The following is a 15,304-nucleotide window of genomic DNA, read 5'->3' as shown; positions in this document are numbered from 1 at the left end:
CTAAGAAAGTTGCTCCTATTTTGATAATTGCAGTGCATTGCATTTAATGACAAGTGCTTCTCATTTAATGGTAATATAAATTTAAGTTTTTACTTAAAATCACTGCCTCATGCTTACTGTGTTCACCTACTGCTGGAAATAGACATTTTTGGTATTTAGTTTCGAAATGGTTCCATATATGACTAGGCCAGTGTTCATCCTAGTAATGGAATTGTGACAAAACAATTTGGAGTTAAAACTGAACTTGTGCTCCAGTACCTACATAGATTTATCTTTAGTGTGAGCTAAAATGTAGTCAAATGGAAGCTGATATGCTAATATTCAAATTTGCTCTGATCTGTTCAGCTCCAGACATTAGCAATGGGAAATGTACAAAATTCTCCATTGTGTCCTTTAAGAGAAGATCATCTTCAGGAGCTGAACCAAGCCAATGACAACCTAGATCTCAATATTTTAAATACTAGCCGTGAAGCTTTGAACCCACCATCAGGGAACACCTGTGCTGTTTCTGCAACTAATGCTTTCCCAGGATAGCCTACAAACAGGGAATGTCATGCCAGATCCATAGTCCATCAAATCTGCTGTCTTCTCTGATAGTGGTCAATACTTGATGCTTCAGAGGAAGGTACAAGAAACCTCATAAAGACAATTATTATATGCAATAAACTAGCTTGTATAGGAAGCTTTTGCTAAACCTAGGCAGTTGGGGTGGGAGGGAGTGTCCCTTCCTTTTTTTGTTTGTTTATCCTATCTACCTTTTATATTCTTTAACTGGATGTTCTCACCTCTATGAATGAATGTCTAATCCTATTTGTCTGTCCATTTTGTGCCTACTACACTTACAAGTTACTCCTAAGGATGCTATAACCAAAGGACATCCTAGAGAAAAAGGTTGTTTTTTTGTTTTGGTTTGGTTTTTTTATAGTTTTTTTTTATCCTAATATATTGTTATGCTGTACGTGTGGTTTTATTTTTTTAAACACAACAAAAAGAACCTTCCTCTTTTATTTAAATGTGTTGCCTTTCAGTTTCATTGAATGTCCGCTTGTTTTTATGTTATGAAATAAGGTAAATCAGAAGCTACTTTCTCTGTCATTATGTATTGCATATACTTCTATTGTGGCCCCTTTTGTGAAACCATTAAGAACTGATATGATCCTTGTCAGATTCACTCTTCTGCTGAGTCCTTGGGCTGTGGTATATGCAGTATCAACAGCATAGGTATGCTTTTCCATTGCTAGAGATCAGAGTAGCCCTGTAGGAGGAGCACAGATGACATGATCTCTTGCAGGATTTTAAAAAGATCTATGAGATCTTAAAAACTTGGAGAGCCCCAAGATTCTTCCGGTCAGGTGTCTAATGTGAAATGCTGAATATGTTAAATACCTTGACAGAATGCTATGTATACAATAAAAACAAATGAGAGGATTTCAGATAGTTTTTTGAGGGCAGTTTGTTAGTCTTCTAACTTCAGTGTTTGAGGAAAAAGCTGACATCAGCACACTGACTGTAATGCCAGTGAACAGCGAGAATGCCAACAGGTTTGTTGTTTGTGAACAATGGGTGTGACATATCTGTGTTCCATTAATAAGTTGTGAAGCTTTCTCGTTAGTGCATCTGACATGAATATGCACATGTAAGGATGTTAGACAATAATCCCATTTCTCTTATACAGGACTTTGGAAGGAGCGAATCCTCCTCCACAGATACAGAGGAGCTCAGCAGTCTGGAGCAGGTCAAACCTATTCCAGTGTCCTTTGTCACAAAAAGGCGTGGGAAAGGGAGGAAGGTAGCAACTGGAAAGATGGCCTCCAAAGAGGAAATTAATACTAATGAAGAAGATATGGTGTTTTGTGTTGAGAAAGAGGTAACTCAAGTTTTTCAGGCTTTATTTTTTTATTAAGAGAAGCACACGTTAAATAGAACCTTTGGTCTAGTCTGCCACCACTTGGCAGGAAATGCCTGCCTTTCAACAGGCAAACCCAGTAATGTTATTGACTTTGTATTTTGGTACCCTACTTTTCTGAAACTTGTGTCAACTGCTAGCTGCAATCAACTATTCCTGTTGTTTAAGCTTATTCTTTATCAACTTCAGATCACCTGTAATCTTCATGGGTCTTTCCCAGAGTCATAATTTGACTTTAGGTGCTCAAATACCACAGTGGGTGCAGTTTAAGAACCTTATTAGAGATTAAGTACCAGGACAGTATAATCATGTTTCACTCTCTTTTCAGGCTAAATACACTCAACTCTTGAAGTTTTTTTCTTAATAGACGCTCTGATCACCAGATGAGTCTAGTAGCCATCTTTGCATTTTTTCAAGCATTGAAATATCCTTTTCCTTTTGTACTCTATAGTACACCATGTTCTAAGTATGGCTTTCTGAGTGCTTTAAACTTCCTGAAAGTGTCTTAAATTTGAAGAAACATTTTTTAGACTTTTGGTCCCTTTTTTCTTGTTCTTCATAACTGCAGGTTTCTTCAGCAAAGGTTGACAAAGCATGTTCTTTAGAGAATTCTGAATATGAACCACCCTCTTTTTAAAAATGGCCACAACCTTCCCCTCTGTCCCCCCCGCATCCCTAATGGGACTTAAACTAAGTTGCCCTCAAAGAAAGATGATGGTCCCCATGTCGTCAGTTTTTAAAATTATCCAGAACTTTTGAAATATCACTGTTGAGGAAACAACCAATTTTATGCAGTCTGAAGCAGAGCTGTACACAGTATTCCAGGTGCAGTTGCACCAAAGCTGCAGAGACATCACTATTTCTTAACTTGGTTCTGCAGCTTTTGAATTTCTCCTCCTCCTCACTTACTCTGGCAGAATGACAACTAATGACCAACAAGAATTTTCCTTCTCGTGTGCTATCTTTGTTAAAATATTTTCCTTCATGTTTGCTCTTTTCAAATAAATAAGAGTTTCTGTGTTCTCCTCTCCCACATCTGTGTATTGCAATATTCTTGGGTGTTCCAATAAAAGCGTGGAACTCTATGCTGTACCTGATACATCCAGTGCAGCACTGGTGCCAGGCATGTTCATCATCCAGCCAATCAACTTGCATTAAACTCCATGCTTCTACAATACTCCTTATCTCTGCTGGCTAGCTTTGATGTAAAGGGAGTTCTAGCAAGACTGAGAACTTTGCTTGCCCTACCTTGTTTATAAGCAGTCCATCTAATTAAAATAACATTGTCAAAATCTTTTCCTAGTGTTCCTGGAACATTATGTAATTGCTGAGATAACTAGGTGATCTCACTCTTTATCCTAAACATAAAGAGCATTGGTCAGTTTGGAAAAATAGAGTAAAGGATGTTTTCAGTTTGTCATGCCGCTTTCTGAAATGTTAACTAGTATACACAAGCAATACCTCAGATGACCAGAATTGAAAGAAAAACTTTCTTCAGTTGGTTTGCTTTGTGCATTTAGCGTCTGGAATGTTTCACTTTCCCTTATATAGACAGTAGGTCTTTCTCTCTAAGTTGGTATGTGAGACTTTTTGTTTAAAAAGAAAAGGGTGGGTAGAAGAAAGGGGTGCAGAAGGAGAATGTTTGTTTGTTTGTAAAGTGCCAAATTGGTATAGCATATTCGGCCAGGTCTAAACTAAAAGCTTTTGCCAGCATAGCTGTGACAGATGTGAGACCATGGAAACATCAAAGACAATTACATGGAGATGTGTCAGATGCCATGCACGCATGGAATAGTGATAGACCATTGTATCACTAAGTGGTGTATATATCTTTGTGTTTCTGGCTCACAGGGTGGGTTTGCAGTGGAATCTAGAATTAGTGAGGGGTGGAAGTTTAATGCAAATTTCCAGTGCTGACTATGCAAATACCCAGCCCTTGGAAGCTTCTCCCCATAGGAGAAGTAGAATTAACTGGTTTTACCTGGTTTAGGAGGCCTAAGAGACAAAGACCTCTTAACTATATAAAGAGTCAGCCTGATCTGACTCATGGAAAGATTCACTCTGGAACAGAGAACTGACAAATTTATGGACCTACCAGAATCTTATGCAGATGATGGGTCATATCTGGTAAGCTTAGGATGCATATAGATTAATAGTTGAATTTTTTTCTCTGTAATGCTTTGACTTAACTAAATATACTGTACTTTGCAAAAGCTGGTTGGTCACTGACTCTCGTTGTTCCTGAGAGAGCAGAACTGCAAGTGTTAAACTAAAGTCAGATTTTCTGTGACAAGCACAGTGAATTGCAAGGGGACTGCATCGCTAAAACTCTGATCTGGAGGGAGAAGAACAAAGGTGTCAGGCCAGAAACCTAAGGAGATGCTCTTGAGGAGACCACAAAGGGTGCAGATGTGCAGTTAAACCCAGAACTGTGACCATAGCAATGTCAGTGGGTTTTTTTGTTTGTTTTTGTTTATAAGGGGTGAGAAATTGCAACACATATACCAGCAAACCCCTTGGTGTAGATGCAGGTATACTGGCAACAAAGTGACCGTGAGTAGGCTTATTTTGCTTGCCAAATATAAGCTATCAGAAAAATCGCTTCTTTGGTGGTATAAGTTTCATTTACACTACTAGGGTTTGATGGTATAGCTATACCGCAAACCTTTTCTACTGTAGACCTTGTCCTAAAGAACAGGCAGAACATCCTGAAAAAAAGGCTTAACCTAAACATCTTTGAACTCCAGAATTATCCAGAAATGACAGAAAAAGAAGTACCCCAGGATGGAGACAGCAAAAGATTGAAAAGATGGCAAAATGAGGAATCTGTAGCTAAGAACAAAGCTCCTGTGAACCCAGAGATGCATCCCATGAAGAGCCAGCAAAGGGAGAAGATGGTTTCTGCTAAAAGAAATGGAGTTGAAAGTAAGGGGAAAATGCAAGTAGCTCTTAGTTTGGGTACTTATGATACTTCAGACAGGAATTTTGATTTATGTACTATGTCCGTAAAAATATTGTGAAATGTCCTGATGGTTTAATAGCCTAGATCGTTGTTCCATGACAGATTGTTTGTCTGAGGAACACCTTTCATTTAAAGGTGATATGTGAAGAATCTTTTAAAATTGGGCTTGTGCACTTGTTTCCTTTATGAATTGTAAAGGACGCTTGAAAGTTCGGACATGGTGGGTGTTCTGCTTGGGTTTTTTCCTTGGAATGTCAAGTCTGGTCTTCTGTAGTTTTGGTGAAGGACTTCTTGGGGGTCTAAGCATGCCCTTACTTAAATTGACTAGTGTATCAAATCCTTAGCAAAGGTCCCTTTCCCAAACATTACTTCTTGGAGAACTAGTAAAATAACCTTCACAAGCTTAAAGTGAGTGAAAGGTGAGCAGTTGAGAATAGAAAGATTTTTGGGTCAGGCTGTTCAAAACCTTTTTTGTTAACTGTTTAAATCCAGTCACCATAGCCTTTCAGGGTAGATAAGACCTGAATTTCTTATGTGAAAAGCAAGCTGAATATTTAAAAAAAAATCTTTCAGGCCTTCTTCATATATTAAAAAAAGAAGACGATGAGGTACACAATCCCAACTCTTTTCCTCTGGAGATCTCCTTTAAATTCAGTGCCTCTTGGATTATCATAAACGTGGCACTCTCTTCCTGAGGAAAGAGGTGGGGAAGTGTACTTCAGGTGTTGTACTTCATTGGCCTCTGCTTGCAGATGACTCAACTTTCCCAGATGTGTAGTTAGTATAAATTTATATGCAGGCTAGGAAAAAATATTATTGTTGGGCAGCTTAGACAGCAAAAAAACATGTCCAGGGAAGTGAAACTTCATCATTCCCTGCCTGCTATGTTTGATATGATGCTGAAAATCAGAACAGGTGTCTTCCTCACTCGTGTGTATGTGGCCGTGGCTGTGAGCAGGTTTATGGGGATCTGCCAGAATAAAGCAGACAGCAGGACCGGCGTTAGACTCGCTGGGGCCCAGGGCAGAAAGCCAAAGACTGAGCCCTGTCGCCCAGGGTTGAAGCCAAAACCTGAGAAACTTAGCTTTACGAGGCCACCTGTGACATCGGGCCCTGAGCCATTGTCCTGCTTGCTACCCCCTAATGCCAGCCCTGGTTTTTAATCTACTTGATATGAAGGAAAAACAGTTGTGGCACAGGTGGGTCATGGAATTTTTATAGCATACTGGCGGGGAGGGGCTCAGAAAGAAAAAGGTTGAGAACCCAAGCACTAAGCCATATGCAATCCTATGCTCTGCTCCAGGAAGATGGCACAATAGGTATGTACAGTCTCTGAGTTGAAGCATGGGCATAACTGCTGTTCAGTAGAGTATGCAAGAAAACTGTTATGGGAAGCCAACTTTAATGTTTCGCCCCAAGTTAGATACACCAATCAACACACACAATATAAAAGAGCCTTCTGTTTGACCCAACAAGTTGAGCTTTCACATTGAGAAACAGCTGCAGTATCCCTCTCTTATACCATGATCATAGTTCTTGTTTGAGTTTACACTTGCTGCCTTCTATCTGAGCAACATGTCCTTCTAGTGACTCAACAAGTGTTCTGTTACAAGCCTACAGAGAAACTTACACACATGGGTTAAAAGAAATCACTAATTTTCCCACCCCTTGGTCCCATCGTGTTGGTTTTTTTCCCCCCCAATATCTTGGGGCCATTCTATACTGACTTCAGGACAGGCCTGAAATAAGGAATAATTGAGCATTCACTTTCTGTGTACAAATGCTATCATACTCTAATCTAACGTCTTTTTAAAAAATACAGCTGTTTGTGAATTGTTTTAAAATTAAGAAAGAAGACTAACTGAACTCAGCAGAAATATCGGTGTAAACATGATACAGAAGAAGCTTGAAATTCAAACCATAAAAATGAGGAAAAGCTTCAAGACTTACTGGCTAAATCTTTAGTCACTGTGTGGTTCTGCTCTCAAGTCTCTAAGTAAAAATGTCACCCCCTGTTTAAACAGATAAGCTCCCAGATGTGCATTCATGTACAATAGTCATGGAAGCTTTTATTATTACTAGTAGTAGTGCTGCAGAGCCAACGCAGGCAATTGGGTTGCCACCCAGAGCAGAATTTGGCCTGCAGAACCTTTACTGATAGTGATGCATGAGAAGGAAACAACCTACCTTGACTTTCTGATACCATATTGAGCTTGCAGTTGGCAAAGTCATCATATTTCTTGGGAACACCTTTAATGTGGAAGCCTTTGAGAGACTCTAAATGTGGGACTCCACAGTTCCATTTTTATTTCTCATACTACAGCCCCAATTTAAGGGAGTGAGTACTCCTTCGGTATTGGAAGCTTCCAGAGTTTCATGAAGCAAAAGAATAGCTTGAGTTTTAGTAGCATTAAGCTAACCTTCCAGTAGTTTTAACAGTCTTGTTTTGATTTGATGGTACCAGATGACACTCTCCCAGCCCATCCTCCAGCTGGGAAGATCCCTCGATATGTAGACCGTCTGTCTAAAACTGGAAAAACAGGAGTGAAACCCATTACGCCAAGTAAGTTATTTACTATCTCTGAAAATAGGCTTATTGAACATGTATGAAAGGAGAGTTGCCTGTTACTGCCTAAACGAATCCAATCTCATTCTTTTTTTTTTTAATATGGGGCTTGAAATCTCATAGGGCTTGCTTGGGGAAAACCTCTTGCTCTTTTATAAAGCAGTTGTCATGGCTCCGAAGTGTTCCAGTGTGGTGTATATCTGCCTGTGTTTCTCCCAAGAGCTGGTTGTATGTTGGTAGTATATAAATGTGCTTAGTTTTAAAATCAGTTTGTCAAGTGCTTTGAAACCCTTCTGAATGAAAAGCATTTATATATGTAAGGGTTTTTTTAACATCAGACAGGAAATACTAAATTATGTTGCTATCTTTTTTTCTTTGAACTAATGATCTGCACTAAAATGAACACCCAGTAACTGAAGAAATAATGACTTGCCATTCGTTTAGAACTAGTCAAGGCAGAGATAGGCGACCACTTCCACTTGTTTTTAATCACTTAGATCAATGGTTCTCAACCTATTTACCATTGTGGGCCACATATGAAGCACTCTACGGCTATGTCTTCACTACAAAATTAGGTTGAATTTATAGAAGTCGATTTTTTAGAAATTGATTTTATACAGTCGATTGTGTGTCCCCCCCACTTAAGACCATTAAGTCGGCAGAGTGCATCCACAGTACCAAGGCTAGCATCAACTTCCAGAGCGTTGCACTGTGGGTAGCTATCCCACAGCTTCCGCCGCCCATTGGAATTCTAGGTTGAGATCCCAATGCCTGATGGGACAAAAAACATTGTCGTGAGTGGTTCTGGGTACATGTCGTCAGCTGCCCCCCACCCCCATTCCTCCCTCCCTCCCTCTGTGAAAGCAACTGTAGACAATCGTTTCGCACCTTTTTCCCTTAGTTACCTGCACCATACGTCTCCTGGGTGCTGGCAGACGTGGGACTGCATTGCTAAACAGCAGCAGCTCATTGCCTTGTGGCAGCAGATGGTGCATTACAACTGGTAGCCGTCCTTGTTGTCTCCTGGGTGCTCTGGGCTGACCTCGGTGAGGTCAGTCGGGGCACCTGGGCAGACATGGGTGCTCCTGGCAGACCTCGGTGAGGTCTGTCAGGGCGCCTTGATATAAATGGTAGTGACTCAGGTCATTCTCTTCTTTAAGTTTTATCTAATGGAGATTCAGTCCTGCCTGGAATATTGGCAGAGGGACAGCTCAGTGGTTTGAGCATTGGCCTGCTAAACCCAGTGTTGAGTTCAATCCTTGAAGGGGCCATTCTGCCTCAGGCTGCTCTCCCAGCCAGCAGCACAGCGAGCACCCAGGAGATGATGATAGCTAGCAGTCATACTCCACCGTCTGCTGCCAGCCTACCCCTTGCTCCCCCCTCCCTCCCTCCATGAAAGCAATGGCCAACAATCGTTTCACGCCTTTTTCCGTGCGGGCGCCATATTTCTGTCAGCATCCTCATCCACCTGCCGCTTCCACTGCCACTCTGGTCTCCTGCAGACACCATATCACGGCAAGCATGGAGCCCGCTCAGATCACCGCAGCAGTTATGACTGTTCTAAACACCATGCGCATTATCCAGCAATATATGCAGAACCAGAACCTGGAAAACCAGGCGAGTAGGCAACGGCAGCACGGTGAGGAGAGTGATGAGGACATGGATACAGACGGCTCTCAAGTACGTGCCCCAGCAATGTGGACACCAAGTACGGGCCCCAGTTTTAGACAGACGATGGTAATGGGGCAGGTTCGTGCCGTGGAACGCCGATTCTGGGCCCAGGAAACAAGCACAGATTGGTGGGACCGCATAGTGTTGCAGGTCTGCCCTGAAGCGCCAGGATACCAAGATAAGAGCAGACGTCACAGTTCACAAGCGAGTGGCAATAGCCCTGTGGAAGCTTGCAACGCCAGACAGCTACCAGTCAGTCGGGAATCAATTTGGAGAGGGCAAATCTACTGTGGGAGCGGCTGTGATCCAAGTAGCCAACGCAATCACTGAGCTGCTGCTACCAAGGGTAGGTTTCAGAGTATCCACCGTGTTAGTCTGTATTCGCAAAAAGAAAAGGAGTACTTGTGGCACCTTAGAGACTAACCAATTTATTTGAGCATAAGCTTTCGTGAGCTACAGCTCACTTCATCGGATGCAACAACCAAGGGTAGTGACTCTGGGAAATGTGCAGGTCATAGTGGATGGCTTTGCTGCAATGGGATTCCCTAACTGTGGTGGAGCGATAGACAGAACCCATATTCCTATCTTGGCACCGGAGCACCAAGGCAGCGAGTACATAAACCGAAAGGGGTACTTTTCAATGGTGCTGCAAGCACTGGTGGATCACAAGGGACATTTCACCAACATCAACGTGGGATGGCTGGGAAAGGTACATGATGCTCGCATCTTCAGGAACTCTGATCTGTTTCAACAGCTGCAGCAAGGGACTTTCTTCCCAGATCAGAAAATAACCGTGGAGGATGTTGAAATGCCTATAGTTATCCTTGGGGACCCAGTCTACCCTTAATGCCATAGCTCATGAAGCCGGACATAGGCAGCCTGGACAGTAGTCAGGAGCTGTTCAACTATAGGCTTAGCAAGTGCAGAATGGTGGTAGAATGTGCATTCGGATGTTTAAAAGCACGCTGGCGCAGTTTACTGACTCACTTAGACCTCAGCTAAACCAATATTCCCATTGTTATTACTGCTTGCTGTGCGCTCCACAATATCTGTGAGAGTAAGGGGGAGACATTTATGGTGGGGTGGGAGTTGAGGCAAATTGCCTGGCCGCTTATTACGTGCAGCCAGACACCATGGCAGTTAGAAGAGTATAGGAGGGCGTGGTGCGCATCAGAGAAGCTTTGAAAACCACTTTCATGACTGGCCAGGCTACGGTGTGAAAGTTCTGTTTATTTCTCATTGATGAAAACCCCTGCCCCTTGGTTCACTCTACTTCCCTGTAAGCTAACCACCGCCCCCTCCCCCCTTCGATCACCACTTGCAGAGGCAATAAAGTCCATTGTTGCTTCAAATTCATGTATGCTTTATTCATTCATCACACAAATAGGGGGATAACTGCCACAGTAGCACGGGAGGGGTGGGGGAGGAGGGAAGGACAAGGCCACACTGCACTTTAAAACTTATTGAATGCCAGCTTTCTGTTGCTTGGGCAGTCCTCTGGGGTGGAGTGGTTGGGTGACCGGAGGCCCCCACACCATGTTCTTGGGCGTCTGGGTGAGGAGGCTATGGAACTTGGGGAGGAGGACAGTTGGTTACACAGGGGCTGTAGCAGCGGTCTGTGCTCATGTTGCCTTTCCTGCACCTCAACCATATGCCGGAGCATATCAGTTTGATCCTCCAGTAGCCTCAGAATTGACTCCTGCCTTCTGTCAGCAAGCTTTATAGAGATATCCCTGGAGGATTTCCACTCCATCCCCAGACACGTTAACAGACTTTTCCAGTAGCTGTATTGGCCGCAAATTAATCATTAAATATGCTTGCTTTTAAACCATGTATTATATTTACAAAGGTACACTCACCAGATGTCCCTTCTCCGCCTGGCGGGTCCGGGAGCCCACCTTGGGTGGGTTCAGGGGGTACTGGCTCCAGGTCCAGGGTGAGAAACAGTTCCTGGCTCTCGGGGAAAACGGTTTCTCCGCTTGCTTGCTGTGTGCTATCTTCAACCTCCTCATCATCGTCTTCCTCGTCCCCAAAATGCGCATCCCTGTTGCATGATAATCCATTGAGTGAGTCAAAGCACAGCAGTGGAGTAGTGGTGGCTGCACCCGCTCGAATGGCATGCAGCTCATCATAGAAGCAGCATGTCTGGGCCTCTGACCCTGAGCAGCCATTTGCCTCTCTGTTTTTTTGGTAGGCTTTCCTGAGCTTCTTAAGTTTCACACAGCGCTGCTGCGGGTCTCTGTTATAGCCTCTGTCCTTCATGCCCTTGGAGATTTTTTTCAAATGTTTGGGCATTCCTTCTTTTGGAACGGAGGTCTGATAGCACAGATTTGTCATCCCGTACCTCCTGTTCGGTCCATGCTGGAGCTCTTTCACCTCTGCTGATGAGATCTGCACTCACCCGCAGCTTGCCACACTGGCCAAACAGGAAATGAGATTCAAAAGCTCGCGGGCCTTTTCCTGTCTACCTGGCCAGTGCATCTGAGTTGAGAGCGCTGTCCAGATCGGTCACAATGGAGCACTCTGGGATAGCTCCCAGAGGCCAATACTGTCAAATTGCGATCACACTACCCCAAATTCGACCTGGCAAAATCGATTTCAGCACTAATCCCGTCGTTGGGGGAGGAGTACAGAAATAGATTTTGAAGAGCCCTTTAAGTCGCAGTAAATGGCTTTGTTGTGTGGACGGGTGCAGGGTTAAATCGATCTAACGCTACTAAATTCGACCTAAACTCGTAGTGTAGACCAGGGCTTTGTTATGTGGGCCACATCTACACTAAAATGTATAGATAAATAATACTGCCTGTATGGGCCTGAGGATGTCACATGGGCCGCAGCTGTGTGCCGTTTCGGCCACAAGTGGGCCGCAGTTTGAGAACCACTGACTTAGACTCACAGGATACAGTCAGAAAAAAAGTGCACTTAAATATTTTTTTCTCCTATCCCCTACTGACAATTATTCCAGGTTTGCTCCATCCTCTGATCATTTACACTTACCTATAAAATGACCAATCTTGACAATTTCTCTTCCATATTTTTGGAATTTTGAAGACTTCAAGAAGCTGCATGAGGCTCACTTCGAGAAAATGGAGTCTATTGATGCATACATTGAGAGAAAAAATAAACTGATTGAAAACTTCAGCAATTCTATCAATGAGGTCAAGGTAGGAATCAATAGAGGATCATATCCCTCATCCCTACATTCTTCTAAAATCTAGAGAGGGTTCTTTATTGCATTGTCTCCCCACAGTGCCTCAGTATGAGTCATGCATTTTCCCATATGGCTAAAGGACCATTTTTGAGGACTAATTGACTGGTAGCGGGCCCATGCAATTTCAACAATCCTAACGTCCCATAGACTGTGAGGATATAAGTCTATCCTGAGTACTCTGACTGTCCCCCAAGGCCTCTCTGTCTCCCACAGAACTAATCTTTCTTTGACTCTATCAGGGTAGCATACATACTTTATAAGTAGTTCTTTAAAAAAGTAGACTCCTAATTACGTTGGTGGGGTTGTTAGACAAAAAAGCCAAACATCTTAATTGTGTCTGGGTTGCCATGGAACTTGAGCATCTTAAAAAGTGGGATTTAAATGATGGTCTTGACCGGTGAATGCCCATCCAAAGTGAAAAACTTAAGTGCTTTTTATATACCTTCTCAGAGAAAGGCATTCAACTCACCTTCAAAAGACTTGGCATGTAAATGGTTCTTGATGGCCCGTGGATCTCTCAGATTTTGTATTCTAAACTTGAACGTGTGGGAATTGCAAAATAATGGCATTTCCAGGTGTGACAAATGTGTGCACATGCTAAGATTTACAGAAATGTACACCAATGAATATGGTCAAAACAGGAAAATTAAAACTTTATTCTGAATGTTATGTTTCTTATCTTGCTGATACTCATCCATACACTTGGTATCTATTTAAGACCCCTTACATTTTATTTTTGCAGATGTTGGCTAAAAAAGCCAACCATGCAAAGGCATGTGAGAAAGGAACTCCACACAGCAATGCTAAGGTGAGAGTCTTTTCCCCCCAGATAATCTTGTCTGTCTAGTTATGAGGGAGATCTTCTCTTTTTTGAAATACTATTCTTTAAAGCAGACTGATCTGTGCACTTATGATTAAATGTATTCTGTTCTGTAGCTCCAGCACAATCCAGGCAGCAATGCCTTTCCAAATGCCAAACTCTCATAGAATGTGCTAAACGCCCACTTCTGTTTCTAGAAATGCTCCAGCAGCAGAGTATTTTTATTCAGCCCAAATCCCCAAAGAGGAAGGTTCTCTCCAAGTTGTACTCCAGGCAACCTGCGGCGCTCCCCACGCATCTCTGTAGGCACCACAAATCGGAGTATTTTATCTCAGAAATCTTCATTCAATCCCTCCATTCTCTCAACAACCAAAATGAATGTCAGGTAAAAAGGACTCACCAAAAACATCAGTCAAGTATTTGGTACAATATATAAACAACACAGATTAATGAACACTTACTTTGATTTATCCTACTGCATTCATAACTCCAAAAGTGAACTAAATCATGAAATTTAGAAATTGAACTTCAAAAATCAAATTGTAATAAAAACATTGTGTGATTGTTGCATTAGTTGTTGATAGCACTTGATGCAGATTCAAATTCTTGTTGCATATTCATGACAAGGAATGTGCCAAAGGATCATGTATTACAGCATTTCGTGTTTTCTCTGGTAGATAATAAGAGACTTACATTGGTTGAAATGTTTTTAATGAGCACCTGTTAATGCAGGAAGGTTCAGATCTTTATTCTGACTAATAACTACTTCCTTTCAGATTCTCAGAAGCTACAAAAGATAATGAACACAAGCGCTCCCTTACGAAGACTCCATCTAGAAAGTCACCATTCTTGGAGATCTGCACACCTGATAGCCAGAAAAGTGGCAAACCCACAATTAGAAAGAGCACTAATGGAAATGCAACAAACCATGAGCTGACTGCATCAAAGACCAACCCTAATGGTAATCTTCTGAGAAACTGATGCTTTAAAATTTACATAATATTTGGAAACAAACGTTAATGCTTTAGCAAAGGGCAAGGGGAAATACTTCCCAAGACAGGAGTGATTCTTTAGGGGACTGCAATATCTTGTTTTTAAATTTTATATTTTCTTTCAATCCTTTAAACTGAAAAAGGTAGGTGCTAAAAATCTTTGGATAAGATAAAAGGCAAGAAATTATCTCCAGTCTAGCTGTACTTATTGTGTGTGGTTGAGCAGTTTCTGTATTATGCTATTAGTAGATAAAACTGCCCCAAGGAAACATAAAAGCACCATTGCAGACTTGGTACTAGAGTACTCCAGAAGAGGTTTAAGTGTCCTTGTATAAAAGCTCCCTGGACAACCAAATAACCATACAATGGAATAGGGAACGAGCTATCAAACTTGTTCTGGAGAAGTGGAAAATCATGTATGGTGTGATGCATGACTTACCAGTCTCGAAACATGCTCATACAATTGTATAGAAGTCCCACTCCTGATAATAAAACTAACAGTTCATATCCTACAAAGTACTGAAGTTGAGAGCAGGGAAGCAAGTGTTGGACAGCATGTGAAGGTCATGTCCTGAGATAGAAATAAATTGGATAGCTAAAATAAATCAATCCTGAGCAAGAAGTCAATATTAGAACTGTTTGAGTGTCTTACTTTGTTTTGGGTAGTTCAGGATTAGGGTTAAATTCAACATTTCCTGGAAGTGTTGACAAAAGTTTGTATGGGATAGTAGCTGGCTTACATAAAAGGGATAAGGCACCCCACGTAGTCTTGTTTTCTTAAACATCTTAAGAAAGGACTGAGCTCCTCACTCATTCACACTTTATGTCCTATGTGGCACGTTTGACCTATATGTCAAGGACCCAAGAATGGCATGCAGGCACTTACGCCAATCAGTACAGTATCCATTTGTTGGTTATCTGTTTTTTTGTTTCTTTGTTTTGTTTTTCTGTTGAAACATGAGATCAAGACATAGAGAATCTTGAACTACTAGAGAATTAATGTTTTTAAATGAAGACTTAGATTCTGGAGTAAATTATGTAGCCTTTTAAAATAGTCCATGGTTCCATAGCAAACTACATGACCATGTAAATTGCATTATATATGTGACTCACAACTTTTACTTGGCACTAACAGTTTGCTCAGTGGTGTGCAGGTAGAACTGTTAACAGCCATCC

General features: G+C 41.9%; 1 protein-coding gene across 1 annotated transcript in view; it reads left to right on the top strand.

Annotated features, from left to right (window-relative positions):
* NUSAP1 (nucleolar and spindle associated protein 1) overlaps positions 1-15,304 on the top strand; it is a 33,840-nt gene that overhangs the window by 10,172 nt on the left and 8,364 nt on the right. Inside the window, exons 3-9 of the mRNA XM_084632594.1 lie at positions 1,676-1,867; positions 4,654-4,831; positions 7,333-7,431; positions 12,157-12,269; positions 13,059-13,124; positions 13,334-13,521; positions 13,913-14,097. Of these exons, the coding sequence (XP_084488720.1) occupies positions 1,676-1,867; positions 4,654-4,831; positions 7,333-7,431; positions 12,157-12,269; positions 13,059-13,124; positions 13,334-13,521; positions 13,913-14,097 (1,021 nt within the window). The remainder of the gene's footprint in view (positions 1-1,675; positions 1,868-4,653; positions 4,832-7,332; positions 7,432-12,156; positions 12,270-13,058; positions 13,125-13,333; positions 13,522-13,912; positions 14,098-15,304) is intronic.

Source organism: Lepidochelys olivacea (assembly GCF_965140295.1).
Source record: "Lepidochelys olivacea isolate rLepOli2 genome assembly, chromosome: 6".
Classification (NCBI taxonomy): Eukaryota; Metazoa; Chordata; order Testudines; family Cheloniidae; genus Lepidochelys; species Lepidochelys olivacea.
The sequence above is the reverse complement of the archived record's forward strand: the minus strand, read 5'-3'. Positions and strand labels throughout refer to the sequence as shown.